The sequence below is a fragment of the Zootermopsis nevadensis genome, unplaced genomic scaffold, assembly GCF_977971745.1.
Source record: "Zootermopsis nevadensis isolate Lab colony 2312 unplaced genomic scaffold, Znev_1.0 Znev_ptg000008l, whole genome shotgun sequence".
In the NCBI taxonomy this organism is placed as follows: Eukaryota; Metazoa; Arthropoda; class Insecta; order Blattodea; family Termopsidae; genus Zootermopsis; species Zootermopsis nevadensis.
Genome location: NW_028259140.1, coordinates 7,672,234 through 7,699,590, shown reverse-complemented (window position 1 = coordinate 7,699,590; position 27,357 = coordinate 7,672,234). Strand labels below are relative to the sequence as shown.

The window sequence follows — 27,357 nt, the reverse complement described above, 5'->3', positions numbered from 1 at the left end:
CTACCCACACATAGCAAAAACAAGGAGTGGAAATGTAAAGGTATTAGTAATAGTGTAATGATGCCCATGTGAAAATTGTTTTCATACCAGATAATTTTAAAAAAATTATTACATTTTTTTCCAAACTTTCTTTCACTCCATATTTATCATTAGACCCCTGGCAAATGTGATTTTATTAAAAAAAATAGCTCTGCATAACACAAAAGAAAAAATATCACCATATGTATGTGTAAAACTACATCCTAAATAAGACTATTCAGTTCCATGATTTTGATTCTTTCTTTTTGGTTATAAAGGTACAAGGATAAATTTGACCAACTAGAGCCTGCTAGTATTATGGGTACTTACCTTAAATACTTGCCATATTTTAATCACCTTATTGTTTAACATGTAACTGTTAATAGTCTTTATGTATTCAATAACATTCTTAAAATATAGGCCTAACCTGCCACTACTAAAGAACCACACAGCCACTCTGTAAAACACCATCATTTTCACTATCACAGATGACTGCATATTACATAAACAGTTAACTTTTAACCACAGAATTTATTTTCATTCAAAGAGAATGCTATCTCAGATTGCCCACATGATTACTGTTTGACTTTTCTTTTGTCTTGGGTCTAAACATGTAGCACCAATAACAGAACTATGTTTTATTATATGACAACTTGAGTTATATACATAACTCAGTCAGGTAACTAACTATCTTGTTTTAATATTTTATGTTTTTGTATATTGATAATCAGTACTCAACAGCCTACTACATAATAATGGTTGATTGAGACACACTAATCTATATCATTAATACAGAAATTCTATGACATGCTAACTGCTAATAAAAATTGTACAAGTCACTGAAAATATTGACCCTATTAACATCCTGTCAGAGATAATTTACAATAAAGTTTTCATTTGCATTCCACATTATGAGAAGAATGGAATAACTCAGCACAGAAGTGAAAACAAAATTAAGAATGTGTACATGCACCTACCTGGAAACCAACAATCCCATTTCCCCCTTCTGCTCATGTGATGAAAAGATCCAGACAAGTACAAAAAATAACTATATTAAAATATAATTGAGTTAGCAAATTATTTAAAGAGGAAAATGCTTCAAAGTTTTATGTAAATATAGGAAGAGGAAACTGGTACAGATACAAACAACTACACTATATATACACAAAGGCAATTTCATCCAAGTTAACAGGACTGTTCACATAAACAAGCACTAATGGGCTTTTAAAATTTATTTGATGAAAAAGTATAAATCATACAAATATAGAACTTGTGCTACCATACTTCCATGAATCCTTAACCCTGTAAATGTTATGGGTAACAAATTTCTGCTCCGTGGAAAAGTACACTGTGCACCACATTCTGTGGATTATAGATATTTGATGTTTTCTTAGCAGTGTAGATTTCAATAAGGACTCCTTTTGGTTTTGACACTCTGTAGACTCACAGATGATTAGCAATGATTTGGCAGAAATTCCTGTCTCCATCTTAAGGGTAGAAGTGAGGATCAGTTAGCAATTTCATATTAAAATATTGGTAACTGCACAACATTTTACCCAGAATGTCACAAAATCTAAGCAGACATGCGAAATATCAGTGTCATAGATTAAAAATTAATTTCAAAGATAATATTAAATATTAACTTACTATTTCAGAAATACAATTCTAAATTCTGACAATTGGTTAAAACTTTTTCTTTATAGTGAAAGGGTTAACATTATGATCAAAATCTAATCTACATATTACTGTATGATGAAGAAATATCAGGTACGTTCTACAAAATACATTCAAATGCTAATTAATATAAAGAAATGTGTCAATTCAGTGCTGAGATAACCAAGCTCAACCTCTGACACCGACTTTGGCTGAAGCTCGGGCTTCTCCTTCACTGTTAGTTGCTACACATGTATAGATTCCTGTATCTGTGGGCCTTAAATCCACTATCTGAACCCATGATGTCACCATAAAAGGCTCCGGTCCACCCCTCACCTGCACTGCCACATACAGATCATCACCTAAAATGATTACGAAATATACACTGAAAATTAATAGATGCCTTGAGTTCATGTATTTGTTTATCTATCTATTCAGTACCTTCCACCTGTTTTTGCATATGTAATACAATCAGTCACTAATTTACACGTTCCTAAAAGTAGGCATGATTTATCAAAATGCTATTCTGTAAATGTAAAATTATTAAATTAATAATCATAACATCTTTCTTTGTATCTTCATTCTTTAAATAAATAGGAGAACCCATAAGTAGTATTTTGCAGTCAGAGATAAAAACTAAATTTTTAAAGTAATCTGTAAAATTACTTTTATATATATTTACTGGAATGATTTCATGGTGTTAGTCTAGTAACTCCGTCCCACATCCACTGACTCCCTCACAATTTATGGAACAGAATGTTAGTACAGCAACTTACTGGGAAGAACTATGGTATTGTCATCATTTGCTTTGAACTCCCAATGGACCCCAGGAATAGGGTAGCCCTTAACCTCACAATCCAGTGCCAAGCCTTGATGCAGAGAACCACCCACATCTTCAGGGCCTGAAGTGATCCATGGGACTACAAAGAAATAAACACATTTCACTGCTAGTATTTCTGTGGTAATGCTGCCATTTTGTTGTTGTACACCAAAGCTCATTTTTCCTTTGTGTATATTCACTACTTCCTATGATATCTATTTTATATATTAATATAAGAGGCAATTCTTAACACAAAATAATTAGAGTAACTTATCAGATAGGGTTTGTATGTGTTTCAAATTTTCCTTTACTACAGTTTGTGTTTGTTTTGGGAGTGTTTTATTGCAAAATTACAACTACTGTGCATTTTTTCTTACAAAACTTGTTCCAGTACTTTATTTTTATTGTTACTAAAACCTACAATTAACCATGTCCTTACACCAAGCTTGACTTGGCTATATAATTAAGACCAAGCAGCTGCCTAAAACTTGGCACAGTTCTCCCATACGTAAGACATGAATGCTGTGTGTTGAAGGTTAAATATAGCTGTCAGGTAGGTTCAGTGCTTTATGGTACTTTTAATATTCTTGGCTTATTGAACAACCAACCTCTAATGTCACCTTAGAAGCGTGTTTCTCTCATAAAACTCTTGTTTATGGAAACTGAAATCTTTGGAGGGCTGTGTAACATCCACAAGGAATCTGAATCTTTATTTGCACCACAAAACTTGTAATCACTTTCCAACAGACTTAATCACCAAACCTCTGTATTTATTTCTTATTTATCCCATTTAAAATACATATCAAACCCATCATAACCTCCACCAAATAACAAAATCTAAAGAAATAATATATTCTTCTAAAACAGCAAGAATGAGTGTTCAAGCATCTTACCTGAATGGCAAGGCCCCCAGTGTTTCAAGTACAGAGTATTGCCACTTTTTACACTCGCTTCATTCATCTGGCACACGGATTCGTATGTCCTGTTGTCTGAACCACAAGCTGCTTGTGTCTCCTTACAAAAGCACAGTGCTTCTGGTTCATCCTGAGAAAGAATATAATAAATAGATGTGTACTTCTGCTTTGTCCTGTAACTAAAATGACATTTTGCATCGTGGCCAACCACCATGTAAAACCTTCAATGATTAAGCACAGATCTGTTCTTCTTGGCTAATGAAATCAGATGATCTGTTTATTATTATTAGGATACGTCAGAATAATTAAATAGGTATCTATGTAACTAACTGCATGGATAACAGTCCTTCTGAGACTTACTAGTCACTCAATTAGTCAATTTAAAGATTATTACCATGATCACACGACCTCGCAATAGGTCTATATCCTGACCTAGATTATTCCAGTCCACACCCTACTTCTTTAAGTTATATTTTAATACTATCTTTACATGTCTAGCCGTACAATATCATTAAATGTATGATGGTAGAGGCTTCGCAATGAACTGGTCTCCCATGTATAAAATGATTATCCCAGCACTAACTTTGAGGCTTCACAAAAGTGAATACATGAAACAATAAAATTATCCGCTACATGGACAAAAACAGCCAATTACACACACAATATTAATAATGTTATGTCCCATTCCTCATGTTTCATTTGAAATTATTACTGTCGACTGAACAAGAAGACAGACATGAATGGTGAATTGAATAGGACAGGACAGAAATAGATAGTGGAACTATCCTGAAGTTCAACTTGGATAGCTGAGGAAAACCTTCCGGCATTATAGCCAATATCTCAAACCTGGATTATTTGAGAATAAAATAATGATAACATTTAGACCCTGTAAGAAGAAAACAGGATGACAGTAGATGGTAACAACTGCATAATGAGGAGTTTCACCAAATAATTCAGAGTGATCAAATCTAGGACAAGATGAGAAAAACATAAAAGAAAAAGACCACATTGAAGACCTATGCAACAATGGAAGGGTAATATTTAAAGTGAAATTCAGGAACAGGTTCAAGGATGTGGACTATATTTAACTGGCTCAGGACAGGATGCAGTGGCTGGTCCTTGTGAACACATTAATGAACCTTCAAATTCCACAAAAGGCGGGGGATGTCTTGTCCAACTAAACAACTACCAGTTTCTCAAAGAATAAGCTCCATGTAGTTAGATACTTGTGGGAGACTTTCAACGTTTTGGTGATAGAAGGGGGGAGGGGAATTCTTAAAAAGTTCCCACATAGTCTGTGGCTACAAGCAAGAGCAGTCAGCAACGGCAAGTTTCTGCAAAGATAAGCCGACGGTAAGTGAAGGCTGCGAGATGTCCTTGCGAAATGGCAGGAAGTCCACAACACTTGCTCAACTAATTTATTTTAAAGCTGTTCTTGATGTTCTTTTGCTTGGCAAGATTATCGTCTCCAAAAGAAAAACAGAGCAAAACTGTCCACTAGAAGCACATACAAATGTTCACAAGGCCTCGATGCGACAGATGTAACCGAAGTCATGCGATGGTCCTGAGTGGCAGATGATGGATGTGAAAGCATAAAAGTTTGAAAAAGCTTAAAGGCAGACAACACTGAACCACATTCCTCTCAAGACGTTTTTCTGGGGGTATAGTCCAGAGGCCCATTTTCAGTTGCCGAAAATGCCAGTGGTAAGATTATCGCTCTTGTAGGAAGAAATCCCTAGGTCAAAATTTGGGCGGAAGATAAGCTTGTCTGACTGAGGTATGCAGTCTCTAGCTTCAAGACTAGATTTTCGTTCATTTCAAAACAGCAACAAGATTCAGAAAAATAAATGCACCAAAGACAATTTCATTAAGTTGCAGGTTCAAATTGTTCTAAAGCTATTCATGCCACTTATAATCTCTTCTTTGCAATACAAGAGGTCAACATTTAGTCGCGTGCAAGGAAGGCAAAACATGGTCGTCCACTTAAATACACACATATGAAATACAGAAACAAAGAAACTAATAAACGAGTAAGAGTCATGTTTTGAAATACACAAAACAGAAGAACATTGTAGACTTCGATATTGCATTACATGTTAAAGAAAACATGATTCCTGTTTTGAAGTTGTAGTTAAAACATAGGCACGTGAAGTGATAAGTCTAGATAGCACCTTTTTGTCATTAAAAAAAAAAACAATCCTCCGGGCCGGATTTGAACCAGCGACCTATGGATTACTAACATCGAATACCACTACAGTCCACCGCTCTACCAACTGAGCTACCAGAGGCACTGATACACTTTCATTTCTGTCCAGTACGCATTGGAGGTGCACTTACGTAAGTCCAACAAGTTTTACTACCAGTTGCTACGGTGCGTACGAACAGACATGTTTACACCAATAGACTGAACGAAACTGTGTCGAATGATCTTCCTCTGACTGCGATGCCTCACTTCCTTGGTCTAAGTCAGTGTTCAGCAAATTTTTCACCCGCGGCACACTCATTTGTCAAAGGCACACCTCAAAATCGAAACGACACACGGCCAAAAATTTGCATCTTCGACAAATCCTTGGCCTACAAGAATGCAGCCATAAGAAAACAAGCCATATACGCCATTTGAAGATTCGTATGAGATAGTGCATACGTTTTAATAGCCTTCACATGAAATAAAACACTGCAGTAAGCAGTTTGTAAAAACGTGGTGACAGTTTGTAAAATAGTTGTTTTGTTGTACGTACATTAGACCTAGCAATAGGTCACTGCTAAAGCAGATAACAGTGGGTGTAAGGTCAGTAGTTCAAGAATGTCCTTGCGTAAATCCGAATCCATAATTTTCAACGAAACGATTAGTTCAAAAGCAACATGACCGGGTAGAAACTTCAGAGATTCGGTTAAATTACAGAAACTGAGATATTCCTAAGAACTCAAATACTTAATTCAAACCTTTGAAGCACAAAACCTAACTAGGCGATACTCAGAAATTCGCCACCTATTTCAAAGAAAATACGATTCCACAAAATACAGGTTGGATTATGATGTTCACCGAAATAATCTACGTTATTCTGTAAATCATACTAAATCCATAAACAATCTGTTGATAAAATTCAGAGTTCCTTGAATTTTCTCTTCGCCAACGATGGGCTATGTGGACCATCCAGCCTCAGGACTCGGGGTCTCTTTCGAAGCTAACCAATCACCGAGATGCGTAATGCTGGTTTACCTCCTTGCTCCCAACACGCCTTCATGCCGTCATGTCTAGGCTAACATCGGGGCCGAGTGTTTATGACTATTGCCTCATATTCAAGAGGTCCCCGGTTGAGGTCCCGTTCTTCATCAAGCTTACAGTGATAGCAACTGTTAAATACCGACGACATTACCAAAGAATGTTTTCTCATAGTAGGCCTACTACAATAAAGGCACGCGGGCCGCTCAAGAGACACTGACACACTGCGGGTTGGGAACTTCTGTTATGAGGTTCATAGAGGTTTATACTTTATATCACGTGCCTATTTTCTTCACGATAAACTCGTTTAATTCAACTTTAGTATCGTGTACAACAGAGCGAACCCACACTGGTCAAAATTAAAGTCATTTAGACAAATTTCAAGGAACATCTCACAGAAAACAGTCAAACTGGTTTGGATACAAAACGTGAGTCCGGGCAAATAGGAAACGCGTTATTTTATTCAAGCCATGCTGAGTCACATGAACGTACATACAAGCTTAATAGTCCACACATCTGTTACATATGTTGCATTTAGTAATCGTCTTTGCAGGCAATAAATGCCTCACTTAGTAAGATTTGAGGCCTTCGCGGCGATGTGAATAAAGACGATGATCCTTGTTCTGGTAACCACGTTTATCCAATTAATACGATGGATAATACCTGACATCTTTATACTTTTATAATCTATTCTTAATGCGTACAGTGTCAATGGGCGATGTTAATATACCAGGGATCTTTTTATTCCCACCGGAACTTGATAAAAATCGTACGAAAGAATTCGTACTACAAAAGCAAAAGACCATCTGTCACTAAACGAGAAACAAAAATAAAAAAACTGTCATCTGTTTTTAATTGAAAGTATGAACACATGTTGCGTGGCGACACTGTCTAAGAATGACTATAAGTTCAAGTATAACGATGAACTTGGCAGAACAAAATTTGTATAAGTAGATTTGAGGTTTTCACGGCGGTGAGTCTGAAGATGGCTGTCTTCTGGGTTGTTGCGCCAAGTAGTCTGGTAGATGTTTGCCGACGTTTCAGAGGTCCTTGATGTCTTCATTATCAGGGCGATCGACCTGATGACGGACCTCTGAAACGTTAGTAGACTTCTGCCAGACTGCACGGTGCAACAACCCAGAAGACAGCCATCTTCAAAATTTGTATACCGTAACACATTGATGTCAAGAGTTAAGGCAGCTTTTACGGGCTTTACAGCATATAGTTATAAAATGAATACATAATGGAGAGGTGATGCCCCTCTTACTATAGGTTTAACCTAAGATATCACTTAATGTGCGTGTTTCTTTGTTGCTGACAATGGTTCATATATTTTGTTTTTTGTTCACTGGTCATCTTGTCTTAAACTATACAGCAGAAATATCAACACACTTAATTATTACTAACAGGTGTAAACACAAGGGAAAATGTGAAATTCTTATTGGAAATCCTGCAGAAAAGAGAGAACTTTGAAGACCTAGACATAGATGTGAGAATATTAGAATAGATTTTGAGGTAAGAGGGTGGGAGAGTGTGACAATAACACACGAAAAACCACGATATGTTACCCTAAAATATTAACATGCCGCTATTTAATCAATGAGATTGGTTGATTTAATTTTTGCGTAAATTGTGAACTTCAGCAGCAAATTTTCATCAAACGCCTTCAAATTCCAGTTCAAAGATCCGGGGCGGAGACAAGGCTTGACCGCTAACTAGAATTTGCAAATCGCGTACCACCGGTTGACAGACACTTGACGTAACTCACCCTGGAGGTGAGATCAGGTCTGAGCAGGCAGTGCAGGTTGGCGCCACACAGTCTGTACTTCCTGTTCTCGGGGGGCAAAACGGCCAACAGAGACGCGTTGAAGCATTTGTCCCCCTCAGCCAAACCGCACACCCCCTGCGGGCAGCAGTCGCAGATGTCGGGCACTAACCCCTGCGGGCAGTCTTCTCCTGGCTTAGGGCAAAGCTCCTCAATGCACTTCGGGCAATCTCTGCTCAGGAACTCCCCACCTCTGTAACAAAAGACGAGCACTGATGCTGTGCTGCTGGGAGATCATGAAGATTAAAACACCACAAATACCAAAGACCATCACTGGACATAATATTGAGCCAGGTCTGTCCGCCTGCCGTCCTCACAAAGCAGTTTCAAAATCAATCTTAATGTTATCATCGCACTTCCTTCTTTGTCTTCCGAGTTGTCGTCCTCGAAAAGATTTGCCCATCAAGACTGTGCATTCTATTAATTTCTTACATGAATGTAGATTAACTCCGGCTACTCTGATATTTTCACTCTGCACCAGTAGATTTACACTGATTGAATGAGGAGTAAAACCACAAACTACGTATTGTTTTCCAGTCTTGTTAATTTCAAGCCAGTGAGACAGAGGACAGAGTACAGAGTACGAAACAAAATGATAATATTAGTGACATGAATGTGGGACGTCAGATTATTGACCTCAGCGTGAGAAGGCGCAACATACTAGAGTGTGGCTTATTTAACGACGCTGTCAGTATCTCAGTCTCTGCAGCGTCGAACGACAGGATAATTAACGAACTGGAAAAGATATGATGAAGAAAACGGTTCAAGCCTATTTTAAGGTTCTTTCCTAGCATTTGCATGCAGGGACTGAGAAAAACTATGACACATCTCTCAGGATATCCGGCCTAGGGCTGACAGCTGAACCCAGGATATTCCGAATATGATGCATGAATGCTAACCACTTCTCCGCAACGCACATACTGTGCTAAACAGGTTAGGAATCAAATCGTTTAAGAACATAAATAAACATTGAAAACACTGGTAACTAACTCCATAAATAGGCCTTGTTGATAAGTTGATTGATAGTCGGTCAGATGCTCAATGTATTTCCCGTCTGACGGTTCATTGCTTTGTTTACAAGAAACTGTGCACTGTACCCTTTCCTGAGTCAGTTTGATCCAGTCCACGTCTTTATATATTTCTTTAACATTAATGTATAGTATCGTCCCATCTACGTCTAGGTCTCCCCCCCTCTGCCAATCTTCTTACCAGTGTTGAGTGAAGGGAAGAACATGTGAATGGGAGCTTTCTTAGCTTATTTATACGTCTCGTAGGATCCCTGGACGAGTGATCAGCCCATCTAAAGTCCTCTACATACACAGGACAGCACAACACAGAGAGATTAAGACGAACATAAATGCCTTGTGTGGGATTCAAACCCATGATCCCAGTGTCTGAGCAATCGAGGCCCACTCCTCAGACAGCGCGACCACTGTGACCAACATATTTTTTACATAATCAACGGGTATTTCCAGTGACATACAGAATAACAGAATAAATAATTCGTTCACGACCCGCCACCTCTATCCTCATCTAGATAAAATCAGCCCACAACCTTACATTCCGTGTCTTTAAAATTCATTTTATATAGTCCTCCCACCTACTACTAGGTCTTCCGTGTTGTGAGACTTTCCATCTAAAATCCTGTAATCATTTCTCATCTATCCTGTGCGTGCTACATGTCCAAGTAATTATTTAAAGATTGTAAACTGCGTGCTACTGCCCGAGTATAATTTAAATGTAAAGCTATTTATTAACCCTTTAAAGCCGGAGTTAATCTATATAACACAAAAATTCACTCCGTACCGCAAAGAAAACAACACTTCACCACGAAAAAGACAAATTCGTTTAAGCTGTTTAAAAAAAACAATCTCTGTTTAGATCAATACGAATACAAAATGCAGACTTGTTGACTTTAAAAACAGTTTGGGGATACAAGGGCTTTAAAGGGTTAACCCAATAGTTTCGGTGTTGAGGTTTTACCTGTCGATCCTAATCGACGAGGTGCAGGAAACAAGAGTTGTTAAAAGAAGCACAGCTACCGTCCCATCCATAACGCAGCTTTGTCTCCAGTGAACTGATTGCGCTTCTAGCTGACGCGTTAATATAGTCATGACCCGGTACAGATGAGCAAAGCAGATTCTCTTCTAACACAGATGGAGCAGTGATCGAGGGGCGCTCCGCTTCAGACCAATCCAAGAGAAATAACAACTCTTTGAACACGGAACAAATTAGCTCATTGTAATGCATCTGACGTGTATTCTGGGCGTACACCGTTCGGGACACGAGCAACGACCGATAATGGTTATCATTTTCCTCACTCACTCCACAAAAATCCGGGACAGAATCTGGAATAAATCACGGATATATTTGCGATCATTTTAAGCGCTAATAAAACTCTGTAGCTGATACAATATCGTTATATATCCTACGAAATAATCAATGTGCCTGGAGAGATTTATTAAAAACAAGCAAAACATCAGACAGGCTAGCCGGTAACACGGCCGATATTCGGGCAGGATACTTCCCAAATACATATCTAGGCATTCTTTTCAGATTTGGTTGGCTGTAAATTACTGATGTTATGCTTAGCTCACTGCGATGAAAGTAACCGATACCAGGACCTTTCAGATTTTAATAGAATGTTACCTATTTGAGCCTTTGTATGGTTAGAATCGTCATTTCCAGCAGGGGCTTGCGTTAGATACAGAAAGCAACAAATAGTAAATATTATTTCTAGTGCTTTGGAAAGAAATGGTGAGAATTACGACCGAAATTAAAAAATGAAGAAACAATATATAATATTCTGAAGGATACCATGATAAGGTGCTAAGATGCCGGTCACAGTACTCCTGCATATGATAGAATGATGTTCTCTGATACAGAACGAAATGTGTATGAAAAAATAAAGTGCTTCAAGTAAACAGAGTGTTCTGTAGATTTTTCGTAAATGATACTTTCCTGAAGATGGCTACCTTCTGGGTTGTTGCGCTATGTAGTCTGGTAGAAGTTCACCGACGTTTCAGAGGTCCTCGATGCCCCCATCATCAGGGCAATCATCACCCTGATGATGCGTCCATGTTATTAACACCACCTGTAAGAAATTTAAACGTAGGATGTTGGTATAGTCCCTAATCGCGTAAAAATCGGCCATTTGGTTTAAACTGTAAACGGGGGTTGGGTGCGAATTTGCAAAGTACAAAATATGTTTAAAGATAACAGTTTCGAAATGTTTGATATAAAATGTGAAAGAATTGGAGTATCAAACGTCGTATCCGTCGCATTTTGTCACGTTAAAAGCCAAGGCGACGGAGAAATTGGCAGAGACCAATAACATTTATTTTTACTCGATGCTTAGTTAAAGCTCTAGGGCCAGGTCCACTTTACCTTATCCTGTCGAATAACAGAAAAAGCTATTTGGTCAATAAAAGTGCTGGGTTATTAATATTAACCACAACCTTCTTGAAATATATTTACAATAAAATCATCTTCACTGTACGAAGCAAAAATATAAATATTTAGGATTTCAGGTTTTCACGGCGGTGAGTCTGAAGATGGTTGTCTTCTGGGTCGTTGCGCCTTGTAGTCTGGTAGAAGTTTACCGACGTTTCAGAGATCCGTGCTGCCTCCATCATCAGGGAGATGAGTAAGACCTTATGCGCCTATTGTAGCCTATTTTGGAATTACAGCTGATTTTCAAAGTGCAAGTTGCGAGTGTTTTAAGATGACTGGTAGCAGAAACGGACTAATCAGATCCCAAACCGGACATCTGGACACGGCCACAGAGCCCTGGCCTCTATCCCTGACCTTGCAGATGGAAGACAAGATTATATAAACACACAGAACATTCTTTAATTTCATTTCATTTTGTCGGTAAACATATCGCATACTGGAATCTCAACCAACGAGCCAACAGTACCACTCTTTACTTTGGTAACAGTAGCATTACTTGTTTTTGTTCAAGCTCTATGGGTTCGAATCCTGATTCAGACTTCCTGTTCGCCGGATTAAGAGTTAATTCAGGGTAAGCTATGCCTTGAGTTCATGCTCCCAGCTGGTAGATACAAATACTTCAAAGCACTGACAACGTTGTACTTGGTAAGAATGTACACAGGATATGGTGAGGTTAGAACTCCTTTCAGCCTGCACTTCGTTACAAAATTCTGGTTTGTTTAATGTGAAAATACAAATCAAAAAGTGCGGGGTTATCGCAACACCTGTAGCAATGAGCCTCAGTGCCTTGCTTTGCTCCTCTGATATATGAATTATGTTAAGCACACGTGTCTCAAAGTAGAAAATAGCACTTACTACATTTTTGCCATTTCTCCGTGCATCACAAATCTCTGCGAGATGAAATAACCTCAGGTGAAGAAATCTTAGAGTGAAAAGAAATATATCTTCTTCCTTCTATCGTGTGTCTGATGCGTGCTGTTAGCAGTTTCATAGTGGATTTACAAATGGCAGGCAAGAAATTGCACAATCTGACGGCAGGGATCGCCACAGTAGTGATGAGCGCAAAATTTAAAACAACTTTTAACCCTATTGTAACTAAACAGTCCCTCCTTTCGCCTAAAGAGAGGTAGGCTAGTAATAAGAGCAAAGAGAAAATTATATAATTAAGAGGTCCGTAATTTGTTTTAGGATGCAAGACGTAGTAGGCCTGTAATACGTAGGAAACAAGGAATAAATGTAAACAGTTTGGTTGAAAACCTGAATGGAAGAAACCACCAGACATTTGGTCAATGTCAAAATACGACGCACATCGAAAGTTGATCATGGCAAAGGGCCAAGCTGTAAACGAAACATTGTATGTTTCGCGACTTGACATAAAACTGTACATTACACATTTGCAACACTATTTTCGGTGATCTTGTCCAATCCTCCCCCCCCCCCCCCATATAAACACGGACTGCGTAGTTGAAATCACGTGCAAATCATACATACATTTCTTCTTTTGCCATGCGTATATGGATCCATGTTGCACTGCAAATGAGACACACTGTACCGCTGTTGAACATCAGTAAGCCAGAAACATTAATCAACATCCTCTGGTAGCTCAGTTGGTAGAGCGGTGGACTGTAGTTGGTAACAGAGTGTCAGTAATCCATAGGTCGCTGGTTCAAATCCGGCCCAGAGGAACATTTTGTTGAAAAACTTTATTTGAGTAATATATCAACATAAAACGACGCTTAATGTTTTACATTTGCCTTCATCTGTTTATTTGAAACTGAAAAAAAAATTGACAGGTAGTTCGTTCTGCTCCTGTCATCAAGAGATTCACACAACTTAGTCAGTTTGTCCAGTGGAAAAACTAGTTTCAATCCCCGAGTCCAATGAACCCAACTAACTATTTTGTATGACGAAAGAAGGATCACCTTCCAGAAAGCAGAATGTTTTCTTTTCAAATTTTTTATATGTTAAATGAATAGATGAGAAAATCTTTGGTTTGTGACGTTGCACCAACCAAACTCCTGTCCAGCATCACGCCAAAGTCCTCCAAAATCGTTTTAGTTTTTCGTTAGAAGATTCTGTATCCAGACCGCAACATTTAAAGGTCAAAAGATCTCGGAATTTCCTGTTTTTATTAGGCTGGTTAGTAAAGGAATGCCACATACTAGACACATATGGTATTATCACCGCCTCGGTGCAATCAGCAGTTTCGTAGAAATTCTATTCCATGAATTGTAATCTCTTATAGAGATGCCGTCTTTTTAGTAACTGCTCGTAAACCACACAAAGCAGGCCATCATTACGGGATACCAAGATTTAGGTTCTTGATAGTAGATTAGGGGTAATCCAAATTCTTAAACGAATTCCAGACTTACGTATATTTTTAATTCATCCGGTTCAGCTATGAATTAAAAGTAGTTTTGGTTCTATTCAGATATTAATCAATAGGAGGATTAACTCCGTACGTAAATGAAGTTATTGTCCATGGAGATAAAAGAACAGCCTATTTGGCTGTGACGTTTCAAATAGGCTTGTGTACGCAAATGATGCTCCAGAAATGTAAATACCTTACAGTTTCTACAACAAAAATAATCAGCTCAAATAAGTCACCGTCTTCAAGTTACAATGAAGCTACCTCCAAAGTAGTGCGAGTTTTAGAGACAGACAAAAAGATCCCAACGTCGCAAAATTTATATTAAAATTAAAATGAGAGAAACATAGATTAATTTTATTACTTGCGTCCTCTTGCAAGGCTGTAGAGCCCCCCCCCCCCCCCCCCCCCCCCCCACCGTACTAGTATTCACCAACTATTTACAGTTTCTGCGGCAGTATCCGGTTTTAATTCCAGCCCATTATAACATTTTAATCGACCATTTATGGTAATCTCCCTTCGAACCGTAGCAAAACGGCAGAAAGATGTTCGTAGTATAGGCTATACACGTTATGATACACACCAGGAACATCACAGTAAACTGAATCAACACTCTGCTGCAAGATCACCTTGAAAATGCAGTTAAAGTCAGATAATCTGCCAAAATGGACTGCTAAAATAAACACTCTTAGCCAAACATCCTTACGCTTATAAAGTTTGTATTTCTAGCGGAAACTATAAAAAAGAGGAACACATGAATGGCTGTGCACATGGTACAATTTATTTATACGTGTTCTGCAAATAGACACAAACACTGTCAAAGTAAAGTAAAAAAGTTTACTAAGAGCGCCCCTGAACTGTTAACAGAACATCCGAAACGCAAATGAAGCATTACGCAGTTTGATTACACGAAAGTCCATGAACCAGCGAGATTAAAAAAAACTTCCCCAAGTTTCTCTGACTGGCGAACATTTTGGAATTAGTTCGCAAAACTGAGGTCATTACATTTGGTAAGTAATTTACTTATATTAAAACTCGTATGTTTCTTCCAGTGGTAACTACATGTACCACGTGCAAATATCGGCAATTTTGCCCACAACGGGTATGTATGGATTTCTCAGAATAAACAGTGATTATTTCCGTAAGGAGCATTAACAAATTTATCTCTATAATGGCAACGGGTACTATCTTTCTCTCATCATTATTCAATATTATTTAAAACCGCTTCCACTTTAAAGTGGCAACTCCAATAGATTAGTGAGCTATTGAACCCTGAACAGTGAAAAAAAGGTCTTCAGTCAACTGCTTTAAGAAAATTACTTTAACAATGGAAAACATACAAATAACAGAGATGTATTCATTTGTAAAAAAATACATCCGCCCGTGACAGTGTTTTACCACTGCCGTGACCAGGATTCGAACCTGGGTTATTGCGGCCACAACGCAATGTCCTAACCACTAGACGATCACGGCTATTGCGGATGATATTAGTGCCAACACATGAAAGGTATACTACATCTTCAATCAATATAAGTGTATATTCTTAAAATTTTGTTTATCGTGTAGTGTATTCATTCATTAATAAGAAATGTGTATTACTATATCCTGTCTTATTACATATTTTTTAAAGAATTACTGTTGCCACATTAGTATTAAACAGTGCATTTATTACATAAGTGGCTCTCAATCAGCGTGGCATATGTAACATTCCAACAGTATGGAATGATTGGTGCATTGGGCCAAAATATGCGACGCAAACATATTTTTGCTTACCTGCAACAAAAATGATGAATACACAATAAGAAAAGGACTTGATTTCATTCTCCATTGCCATTTCATCCCAATAGGCGCTGCTGTGGTGGATTTACGAACTTAAAAATATTGCACAACAAATGAAGGAAGAAATGGCGTTTGCGATTATGATTTGTGAGGAATTTGGTATTCAGTACTAGATTTAGGGAGAAAATGTCTGGTATGCAGAGTGAGAGTCAAAGCGAGAAAGAACCAGAATTTGATTGGTTACAACTTCGTACTGAAATCGATAGTCAACATTCTGATGTGTCAGCCCAAGATAAGTTGCTACGGAAAGTGAAAGAAAACCCACTCGTTCCTATAGGTATTTATACAACATAACCTAACTTGTAGCTAGCTACTATTGTTATGCTTGGATATTAATCAATGAGCTATCAAGGTTCATTTTAATTTAAGATTTACATATATTAATGATTAATTGAAAGTAATGTCATATAATTTTAGGTTGTTTGGCAACATTTGGTGCTCTGTCTTATGGCTTGTGGAGCTTCAGAAAGGGGAGACATCAGATGTCACAATACATGATGAGATTACGAATAGCTGCTCAGGGTTTTACAATTGTGGCAATGATGGTAGGAATTGCTGCTAGTGCGACACGCAGCAAGGAATGATGGGATTGTGTTGTTGCAAACTGTAAGTGATGTCTTACATCAATATGTATATTCTTATATAGTGCACTGAAAATGTATGTAACATAAACATATTGCATCTCACGCATATACCATTTGTACCTCACTGATTTATATCCTTAAGCTTGGTTACTTCATTTCATAGAACAATTTCACGTACGCCACAGTTTTTATCCATCCTGTATGTTGTGTCACTGTTTCACATACATGACCACCAATATTCATTTTCATAGCTTGTGCAACTGTATTTATTGAATCATTTTTGTTCTACTAGAACATTTTACATTACTGTGTGGTGATGGAACCACATATTTCAACACTGCTGAAACTGCAGTCCATATCTAAGACTTATCCTCAAAAACTATAGTCCACTTCATGCTTTAATTTCAAATTTTCATAAAATCCATCCCAACTCCTCATCTACCAAAATTCTGTAAGGACTCTTTGTGCCCCTTTCATATTATGTCTATCACACTGCAAACTCTCTGATATGTATACTCTTAACTGCAATGGGGATGTTGTGTTTTTATTATTGGTAAATTACATCACAAATCAACAGTTTAATTATAGTAAGATATGAGGTTTTCACAGCGGTGAGTATGAAGATTTCTGGGTTGTTGCGCCGTGTAGTATGGTAGATGTTAACCAACATTTCAGAGGTCATACTGCCTCCGTCAGACAGAAATCTTCAGTTTAATTATAGGGTGAATAGCAGGATACATATTTCTTCATCATAACACACAAGATTCTGCAAGAACTTATGGCATCTGTAAGATAAGGGGTGGAGTAGGAGGATGGAAAAGTTTATAAATATTTGACTTCAATAAAGAACTCAATGAAAGAAAGAAAAATCTTTTTACTCTTATTCAAAATGTACACATGTGACCACAGCACAAGTAATATTTTCAAAATTACCTGTAGAACAAAACTGCAGTCATAGATGCAAATAATGAAAAGTTCCATTAAATCATACTGAACACCAGTGACTGCTTTTGAAGTGCAATGGCTAATATTAATGACAGGATATTTCTACCAACATTCTACAAATTTATACTTATAATTAAATAGAAATTATCTTAGTTTACTACATTGCATTATCTCTGCATTGCATACATTTAAATACTTCTTTCAACACATTTATATAAAAAGACATTTAGTTTACTTTCCTATAAAATAAATGAAAAATATGATTTAAGTCACATATCTTTATTTAGATGTCTTTTTAACAATATTTTTATGACTGTCATCATTGCCTTGCTTGTCACATTCACGTCAAAGAATTTCCTACGATTAACATCCACACAAGGCAGAAGGTGAAGTTCAGTTCCACATCCAAATACAAACTGTGTTGACAGAATACTTGGAACGCTGATATAAAACTACTGTACCTTAGAAATTATAAATTTAAATTAGGGATAAATGAACCGTTAAACACATCAGCTCAGTGCAGTAATACAAACAGCAACACATCTACTCCAAGTAAGATTAAATGACGCAGGTACAATCTTCAATCCTGGCAGTTCCGTGAAAATGGCCAGTGTGTTCGAACAGTTCCTCCACCCAACCTTCCTTTGTTGCTGCCACCTGAGCTATGGGAACGTTCTCGAAATGTGGGCGAAGAAGAAGATGAGGCACATGAACTCAGACTTGTTGATGGAGTCATTCCAAAAATTTCCTGCACCGTTGGTCGATGATATTCACTGGATACAGATTCTGTAAATAGAAATATTCAGATTCTTAACAGAAGTGAAAGTTGATTTTTATTACCTATTGCAACATGGAGTAATAAGTGTATTTGTTGGATCCTCTGTATTGTACGCTGCAGAATGAAATTATTGGCTACTTACACAGTTGTAGTTATTTCATATTTTGGTGCAGTTTTGAATAAAAGAAATGATTTTAAGATGGAAAGGTGTATTCAACAGAGTACACATAAGTTCTAAAGAGAGTTACAGGAACAAACACATCATCAGACATAAAGCTATTATGGCAACCAGAAATTTCAGTCCCTACTGCAACGGAAACTCGTCATTTACAAAGACCTTTAGTAGAACAGGTAATTAAAGAGATGAATTTGTTAATACTTTTGGAACATACCTCTTATACTCTCCTACTTTGCTACAGGATGCAACAGACACATTGACATTATGGCAGTCAGAAAACTCAGTCTGTACCACAACACATGACCATTACGTATGATCTGAAACTTTCATGGCGACTGAGTATAATGAATTATTCTCGGGCTACTACCTTACACCGCTGGTATTCCGAGAATTCATTACACATCACCATTACCAAGATAAATGTGTTAATACTGTTGGGATTTAAACTTCATATACTTCTAGCCACTGACAGGTGACAGTATGAACAGTTCATATGGCCCTGTTTCAAGCCAGATGAATCCAACTGTCACTAATACTGGAAAATGAACAATTTTTTTCTGATGGTCTGTATGGAACACAATGTTAAAACAAATTTCTGAGTGATATTTCAGGTTCTTGTGGTGGTGAGTATGAAGATGGCTGTCTTCTGGGTTGTTGTCAGGAAGATGATTTTTGAGGCAGCAAGCACCTCTTAAATGCCAGTAAACTTTTACTAGACTAGACTACACAACAGCCCAAAGACAGCCATCTTCAAGATCTATGATCTTTTACTGAAAATACTTTACCCATCTGAATTTACTTAACATACTGGAAATCTCTGATGTTCATTAGCTCTGTCAACAAAAAATTAATCTGAACAATTTATCATACCTATAAGAGGTGTCTCATCATACAGTGAACCTCCTCGCAGTTGTCGAGTGAAGGAATGCCTTGCAGAACCAGGTGACTGAATTTCCATAATTTTTTCTGCTGCATGCTTCCACCTGTATATGATGTAATCAATAATCACAAATAACACACTGTTTACAGTAAAACCTTACAAGCAGCAAAATTCAAAGCACAACAATTCTCAGCATTTGGAGATTTTTCTACAGACATTAAGCCCTATACCAGAGGTTCTGTCACAGAAATCCAAAATGAATCTATTATGTCTTTATAGAAGCTAAGATTTTCACCTTCTTTCTGGATGATACAAAAATTGAATTTTTCCAGGCACTAGATTTCTTTGCATCACTATAAATCTGTTAACACTTAATTTATGAATACCACAAGCTTCAGTCTTGACACTTTGAGAAATTAAGTTTGCCATTTTCATCTTTTAGATGCATACTTTATGAAGAAACTTGAGACTTCTTAGCTGGACAATACACCCCATGCAATGTGCAAGAATTTCTAGAAGATCACTGCCCAGATCATTGAGATGGTCACCTGATATAATGCCAAGTGACCCTGAAAGCTGTAAAGCCACTTTACACTCATCTTATAGTGTTGTACAGTAATAATGTAATGTACAATTTAGTTATGATGCAGAACGGAAGAACCTAGGGGTTAGTGACACAATGCAGGAAGGGAAATATGGTAATTAGATCACATATCAGATGTCACATAGAAATGAACAGCTGACTTACCTCACATGATCCTTAGCATGCTGAACAAGACACCTTAGCCACTTCTGCTGATCATCCACTGTCTTTGTTCGGATCACTGAAATTTCATCCTTACCCTCGCAGAAGTTTGATATTGTAATTTCCTTGGTTACTGATTTACTAGGCTGTATCACAGTTTCCTGTAATTGCAAGTAAACAATAATTTAATGTTTAGGATTATCATTATTAATATAGTGCAGCTATGCTGGCGGTAGCATAGCTACTGGTAGGGCCTCCCTAGCCAGATTGGTCGAGGGGGAGAGGTCAGACTAAGACAGGTACCCTGGTCCTCCAGGTTGGGGGTTGGTCGCAAGGCTAACAACCTTGCACCGTAAAAAGGAAGATGTTTCGAAATCTCAATCAAAGCCTCGGACAGACAGACCCAACAGAGGACCGAATGGAAGAGGAGAATTGAGGAGGCAATGGACCGAATACGGACCGGAGAGCCATAGAAGAAGAAGAATATAGTGCAGACATAGTAATGTAGTATTATGAAGTCTCATTTAATGTCATAAAACATTCAAGTTGCCTATGCATCATGCTACGAAGACAGTCTGAAATAACTAGCAGCACATATAAGTAGGATTACCAAAGTGATAGGTAAGTACTAACCCTGTCCACTACAATAGACCTAACAGGGTCTTGGCCTTGCTCCCATTGTTCCCGTTTGACCCACAAGTCAAGTCGAAAGGCCTGCAACTGGCCCCACATGGAAACCCACTGCCTGGCTGCATCACTGTCTAGCAACATCAGATCTCCTGAGCAGCTCTCCTGTGATACACAGTCAGGTTGAGCAGCTAAGCGGCAGCAGAAGTGGCCAAATAAAGGTAGCTGGTGACTGCGGTTTTCTAAAATCATAATCAAGCACATAAAAAATTATGCTCTATAAAGGAACACACTCATTCCACCAACAGAATTGCAGTGCATCCACCTGATATAGCTGATAGTCTTGACTCACCTAAGTTTTCCACCTGCATGTCATGTGTATGAATGCTGTCATGAACGTCGTCCAGCGACAATCGAGCTGTAGCCATCAGCTCGAAGTGTGGACCTCTACAAACAAAGGAAAAATACTATGAACTGAGTGTTTATTAGACATTTCCGATACAAGAACACTTATGATACACGCAAATTAAGAGCACGCTAACCACTAGTGTTCTGAGGGCAAAACAAGCAGACCTACAGCTAGCATAATATTCATCACACTCACATCTTGCCGGTGTTGAGTTCATCACGAAGGGAAGCGGCAAGTTTTTTTCCGACAGTTCGACTAATGGAACTGTGGATTGTCTTCTTGATCTTGCGGGGTGTGCTGGCAATGCTCATGTCATCCTGCAGAATATGACTGTACACCTCCAACCGGAACTCGAAGTCAGAAGGAATCTGATTGCTGCAAAGCACAATACAGGGGTAATGTGGAACAGATACATCTACCAGTAATCTCATGCACTGGATCAGCACTTCGAAGATATCACTTTTAGATAAGAAACAAAGACTTTATGTTCATAATAGCCTTCGTAGCAAAGTGTGTAATATTTGCAGAAAATGATGATGGACTTCCAGAAGTTCTATGGAGAAAAATACATGTAACAGGAAATTTCAGATTTCCTTATGAATGTCGTCTAAAAACAAATTTCCTACTACGATTATATAGATCATTAACTCTTTTCCCCAGTAAGAAACTCATTTCTTTCTAGACTCTTTGGTAGGCTTTAAAAAGGTACTGCATTTTAAATGTACACTGCTTCAATTCTTGTGTATAATAGAAAATCTACCATGTTTTGTTTCGGGTCTTAGTGTATAATTTTAAAGGCCAGAAAGGTTCTATATACAGTAATATTTTCAGCAAATAAAAAAAGGGGGAAGGAGAAATGGCTATGGTCTATTCTAAGGTACAATCCGAGCAGTCACATGGAGAGACTTGGTAAAACCACAGTGCGTAGGATAAATGACAAACTAATGCTGATTTTGAATTGCTGATACTCAAGACAAACAAAAGCAAGTGGCATGAATACTTACAAGATGAGTACATCAGGAAAAGTGAGGTCAGTAAGGGAGCGATCAACGGGGCAGAGTAGTGTTGTGTCGTATATCTCGGTTCCAATGCGTGCAAGGCAGAATACTGCAAAGCGACGGTAGTCACCCTTGTTCTTGAAATGGTCCGTGTCCCTCCAGATGAGTGGCATCCTTAAGTCAGACAATGACACACGAGCCATACAGGGCTGACAACCATACCTGGAAAAACAGTTACAGCCATCAGCACCTAGTACTCATGGTAGGTAACATGACTGCCAGGACACACAAAACCAAATACAAGAAATATTGTAAATTCCTGTGAAATTTATCGGGTTCTCATGGCAGCAAGTATGAAGATGGCCATCTTCTGGGATGATTTGCTGTGTAGTCTGGTAGAAGTTTCCCAATGTTTCAGAGGTGCTTACTGATTCCATCATCAGGACAAACAGGTGACCCATAATTCTGATGATGCAGGCAGTAAGAAGAATTTCATGGGACAAGGCAATTTATTTAACATATTGAATTTTTTTCATAAATTAAAGACAGCTATTTTATTTAAAGTAAGAAACAGGATGAGATAACAAATGCATACGGAATTTTGGCCACAAAACCTGAAGGAAAGTCACTTGGAAAACCTAGGTGTCTGTGGGAGGGCACTTTCTTCTCTGCGGATATGAAAGCATGAAGTGCACGCCTTAATTTCACACTGATACAGACAGGAAATGTGCAGGGCAGAAACCATTCGAACGTCAGTTATCAGCAATATCATGTTCTCAGACAGTAAACGTGACCGTGTCATCAGAGAGATCCTGGCGCAGTGTCAGGATTCTTGACCGATCGTCAGAATGATGGTGGCATCCTGTATCATGTTTCGCGGTGGTTTCCTAGGCCGTGTAAATGTTCTTAAAATCCGTTCAGCAGCTTTTGAATTTGTTACATGGGACAAACAGACAGTGAAGCCAAAAGCGCATTTCCGCAAAGTTCAGTTGGGAGTCCTCTAGCAGCACATCGCGAAGATGTTATTTTCATACAGTGACTCAACAACACACGCAGCTTAACTATGCTATACACCAGAAAGCGCTCACTACCTGGCAGACTAAGCTGCTTGCTTGTGTATACCACATTCTTTTACACTTCCAGTATGTCAACAGCAAGAGATTGTGAGGTGACAGTGTGCGTCTTTTTAGGGTGTGTGCCGTTCTACCTTAATAGAGAAGGTCACTATCACTCAGCTAGTCAAGATATTACTAGTCTTTTATGCAACACTACGGTTTATTACCGTCCAAACGACAGCAGACTATTCTGAGCCAGATGAATCCAGTACATACCCTCAGACACTTTTTCTACCAGATCAATCCAAATATTGTCCTCGCTTCTGCGCCGAAGTTTTAAGTGGTCTTTTCCTATAGTCTTTCTGATCAACATATTTATAATGCACATTTCTCATCTCACCATAATTAACTATTTCCTCAACACAGCATAAAACGCCTCTCACTGCAGAATAATTTTTGCCACAATCTCCCTGCTAAGACATCATCGGCGCCAGAATAGCTCAGTCAGTACAGTGGTCAGACCAAGGGTTGGAAGACAAGGGTTCAGTTCCAGCAGGAGTCGATCCAACGGCTACCGGGCGTCTTTCCTGGCACCCGCCTCAATCCATTGCCGAGGTTAAGAATGCATGGCGTTATACGTCTCTGTGTGGGGTGGTTCTTAGGTAAGTAAAAGAGACAAGTTTACTTCTGATGACTGTCTTCTGGGTTGTAGCGCCGTGTAGGTCCTTGCTGCCTCCATTATCAGGATGATGAAACGGTAAACTTCTACCAGACTACACGCCGTGAGAACCTAAAATCCTACTAAGTTTACCTCTGTTTAGATGTGATGTTAATGTGTACTGCGAGGAACTACAGACTGGCAGTTTATTTAAATGGACTAAGCAAGGACACTGACGAACCGAAACAAACCTAAAATTCCAATATTACAGAGGTTTCTTAAATTTCTATTTCGACATGCGTCAGGCCTCCTGGGACAAAGGATCAAAACATAGCAACGCCTGTACTTTTGGAAAATAAATAGAGACAACAGACAAAACACATGTTCTTCGAGCACGATTCGAATCAACAACCCCAGAGCTCAGTGCGCAAGACCGCGCAGCTATCGAGATCGGCACGTATTTGTTATAATCAAAGCAATTAATGGTTTTATCCGCAACTCTGAAAATACCAAAGACGTGTTTATTAACTGCAGGTCTGAGTTCAAGGATGAACACGGAGAACTTAGCAAACTAGCACTGCGCACACGCACAGACATCCAGACTGCGTCGTCTGACGAAGACGAAAATATGTCCATAATCAAAGGCAGCCGTGAAGACGGGTCGTGCATAAAATTAGCGACTTGGCACGAGGGGTGGGCTATTTTTGGCGCCACCCACGAGCACCAAGAAGGAAAGTAGGCGGCACAACCTCACAGTGGAGGTGCAAATGCCCGTTCAACGACGTATATTTTCCGTCCCTTGCACCAACAAATATTATATTATTTATTCCGTCTGAATTCAACGGGTTTGATATCTCGCTTAATCAGCACAAATATCGATAACAGAAACCTGCAGGTTCTCGGCGGTGTATTCTTGGATTCAGTTGTACTTCGGCAACCGTACCCTTTGACGCAGAAGGCTAGTCTTAATGTTATTTAAATATCCAGTCCTTACCTCAAATAAAACAAAACTCATAACCATTACAAAGATTAAATGGTTAATGCTATTTAAGGAAATAATCGATGTTTATTGTTAAAATCATATTAAACCGATTAATACCTAACGCATAATTGTTTATTTTTTAAACCAAGCGACACATCAAGTTACCACAAGGCTTTAAATGGATGAACTAGCGATTCTCACGAGAAATTGCATCTGAGCTGTTTGATTATCGTGTTCGGGTGTAAGTCTGAATACATGAATCTATAACATGCGTTGAGTCAAAATCACTGCGGTCAAAAAATTTAGAAGTCTAAACAGCGCAGAATGCTTCTACAAATCGTATACAAACCTTGAAGCAGCCTAGATTCTAGCAGCAGTGTTCAATATGCAACCCGCGTTGCATGACATCACGTCGGTGGACCAAGACGTGACATCCGCAGGGAACAACACCGCCTATTTCTTACGTCAGTTCATTCTACGAAATCATTCGAAAATGTGACAAAATTCAAATACGACAGTCGGACAAACCAAATTGCATTTTCAAATAAGTTAAGATTAGATTAAATTCTGAAGACTAAATCCATGAAGTTAATAAGATAAACCTGTTACACTGACCAATTTATATGCCCTCTTTGGTATTAAATTTAAACAAAATAGATCAAACGCGTCGTTCGTTTGTACAACTGAATGCAGGGTCAATGCAAGGGCATTTGGGACCCTAGGAGAGCATTCATCCTTGGGCACCTCTTCCCCCAACTAACTTCCTAAAATTAATTTTGCGCATTAGTATGAATAAAAATGTGCCGATTTGTCACATTGTCGATTTCACTACACACACAGATATTAGAATACAATACCAAGTACTGCTGGAGACATAGTACAAAGTCGCGAACACATTTATTTTTTTCTGGTCTTATCTATATATTTATAAACACATATTATATTTTATAATATTTCGCTTAATTTTTTATTCATTCTGTCCTCCAACCAATTTTGTCGCCCTAGGCGACAACCTATGTTGCCTAGTGGTTAAACCGACTGTGATTGTACGGTAAGGTAAGCTAACCTAACCCAACCTACCGTAAAACAGCAAAACGTTGTAATATGGCATAAAAGATACCGGAGGTACAAAACAGACAGGACCTCAGTATTAACGTATTTCTCTCGGGATTGCAGTACAACTCCAAGGAGTTTCAGCCCTTCTTCAGGAATTAAAAGTGAAGAAACCCAAACTTATTACGTAACCAGATGATTCAGAACTGTGTTCTTAAGAGCCCGCAACTGGATCCCATCTTTAACAAAATTAATTCAGTCCACACCCTCCTATAATAATACAGTCTACAACATTCTAGTCACGGAACTGCTTTTTACGAATGGATATGAATTCCACTTTACAGCTCACTTTTACCATCTCGTCTGGATCCTAATTATGCGACTGGGAGTGACAGAACTTCTAATGCCTCCATTTTTGTCCACGTTTCTGACAAGGAGAACAGGAATTCGCTTTACGGATATTAATATTCACACTAGCATTAAGTCCTTCTAGCACGTATCACGTAATCGTCAAACGGGACGTGTCGTCCGAGTCCCGGCAAACAAACACTACTCGCCCAATGACGCATCTACGATTCCTTTCCGACAGGATGCAATTTGCAGAATGCCACTACCATAACGTTAAACTCAAGTTTATGTGGAATACATGTTATTACAAACCAGACTTACAACTGGGGCATAGCTATTAAACCAATACGCCTATCTGGCGTGAAGAAAACTCAGTTGCATAAGTCTAAGTTAAAGTTTATATTAACTGTTTAGTGAGGTGACAGCCAAGAATAACCAATACCGTGGAGTCCAATGATGGTTTCTGGGATGTGGCGCAGTGCAGTCTTACCGACGTTTCCGAAGTGCTTGCTGCCTTATCAGGAACCTCACCCAGTGGAGCCTACGTTAAAGCTATCAACAAATACCAAACTACTATGAAAGCTTACTAAAGAGATTCACAAAACAATTACGTCGCTGATATATTTATTTATCCTTTTGAACACAGATTTTTTTAAACTGAATTCTGCCATAAATATATTCATGTCGCTCCACGAACTACAGGGGGATCAACCCGAAATGAAGCAAACACGGTTGATCTACTGTCAGTCACATCGAACTGACGATAGAGACTTCTGTCTCTGGAACGTCGGAACACGGTTGATCTACTGTCAGTCACATCGAACTGACGATAGACTTCTGTCTCTGGAACGTCGGAAAATCAGGCTGCCACAACATGGCTCTTCTAAGAAGAAGAAGAAGAAGAAGAAGAAAATTACAAACGTCCCAGGAAACCACTGTGAAAACAGACGACTGTCTTCTGCGTTGTAGCGCCGTGTAGTCTGGTAGAAGTTTACCAGAGTTTC

At 38.5% G+C, this 27,357-nt stretch overlaps 3 protein-coding genes and 3 non-coding genes across 10 annotated transcripts in view; 2 read left to right on the top strand and 4 right to left on the bottom strand.

The window, feature by feature from the left end:
- Positions 1-1,235: 1,235 nt before the first annotated feature.
- On the bottom strand, positions 1,236-10,761 carry LOC110835578 (insulin-like growth factor-binding protein-related protein 1). The gene is made up of 5 exons (XM_022075922.2): positions 10,437-10,761; positions 8,397-8,646; positions 3,385-3,535; positions 2,448-2,591; positions 1,236-2,033 (listed from the first exon to the last, which is right to left on the bottom strand). Exons 1-5 carry the CDS (start codon positions 10,565-10,567, stop codon positions 1,861-1,863), a joined length of 849 nt encoding a protein of 282 aa, XP_021931614.1. The 5' UTR covers positions 10,568-10,761; the 3' UTR covers positions 1,236-1,860.
- Positions 5,603-5,693, bottom strand: TRNAY-GUA (transfer RNA tyrosine (anticodon GUA)). Its single transcript is given in 2 exon segments — positions 5,603-5,638; positions 5,657-5,693. It is a non-coding gene; the product is annotated as a tRNA-Tyr (tRNA).
- A 2,737-nt stretch (positions 10,762-13,498) lies between the features above and the next one.
- TRNAY-GUA (transfer RNA tyrosine (anticodon GUA)) lies at positions 13,499-13,591 on the top strand. The gene is made up of 2 exons: positions 13,499-13,535; positions 13,556-13,591. It is a non-coding gene; the product is annotated as a tRNA-Tyr (tRNA).
- Positions 13,592-15,675: 2,084 nt separating this feature from the next.
- Positions 15,676-15,747, bottom strand: TRNAH-GUG (transfer RNA histidin (anticodon GUG)). Its single transcript has one exon. It is a non-coding gene; the product is annotated as a tRNA-His (tRNA).
- A 394-nt stretch (positions 15,748-16,141) lies between these two features.
- LOC110835580 (HIG1 domain family member 2A, mitochondrial) lies at positions 16,142-16,805 on the top strand. The gene is made up of 2 exons (XM_022075926.2): positions 16,142-16,390; positions 16,531-16,805. The coding sequence occupies exons 1-2, from the start codon at positions 16,240-16,242 to the stop codon at positions 16,695-16,697; spliced, it is 318 nt and encodes a 105-aa protein (XP_021931618.1). The 5' UTR covers positions 16,142-16,239; the 3' UTR covers positions 16,698-16,805.
- Positions 16,806-17,551: 746 nt separating this feature from the next.
- LOC110835576 (rhotekin) overlaps positions 17,552-27,357 on the bottom strand; it is a 141,453-nt gene continuing 131,647 nt past the window's right edge. For all 5 annotated transcript variants that reach the window (XM_087344962.1, XM_087344961.1, XM_087344963.1 and 2 more), the window contains exons 3-9: positions 22,264-22,479; positions 21,455-21,634; positions 21,203-21,297; positions 20,857-21,092; positions 20,227-20,384; positions 19,469-19,581; positions 17,552-18,428 (exon numbers count right to left, since the gene is read on the bottom strand). In XM_087344962.1, the coding sequence (XP_087201088.1) occupies positions 18,223-18,428; positions 19,469-19,581; positions 20,227-20,384; positions 20,857-21,092; positions 21,203-21,297; positions 21,455-21,634; positions 22,264-22,479 (1,204 nt within the window). In that variant the 3' untranslated portion in view covers positions 17,552-18,222. The remainder of the gene's footprint in view (positions 18,429-19,468; positions 19,582-20,226; positions 20,385-20,856; positions 21,093-21,202; positions 21,298-21,454; positions 21,635-22,263; positions 22,480-27,357) is intronic.

Bases quoted from the DNA above. Each gene is read 5' to 3' on its own strand.
- LOC110835578 (XM_022075922.2), bottom strand. From the start codon at position 10,567: ATGACTATATTAACGCGTCAGCTAGAAGCGCAATCAGTTCACTGGAGA. The intron at 8,647-10,436 runs GTAAAACCTCAA...CTTTTGTTACAG, and splicing joins TCGTCGATTAGGATCGACAG to AGGTGGGGAGTTCCTGAGCA. The intron at 2,034-2,447 runs GTAAGTTGCTGT...TAATCATTTTAG, and splicing joins CAATACCATAGTTCTTCCCA to GTGATGATCTGTATGTGGCA.
- LOC110835580 (XM_022075926.2), top strand. From the start codon at position 16,240: ATGTCTGGTATGCAGAGTGAGAGTCAAAGCGAGAAAGAACCAGAATTT. The intron at 16,391-16,530 runs GTATTTATACAA...ATATAATTTTAG, and splicing joins AAACCCACTCGTTCCTATAG to GTTGTTTGGCAACATTTGGT.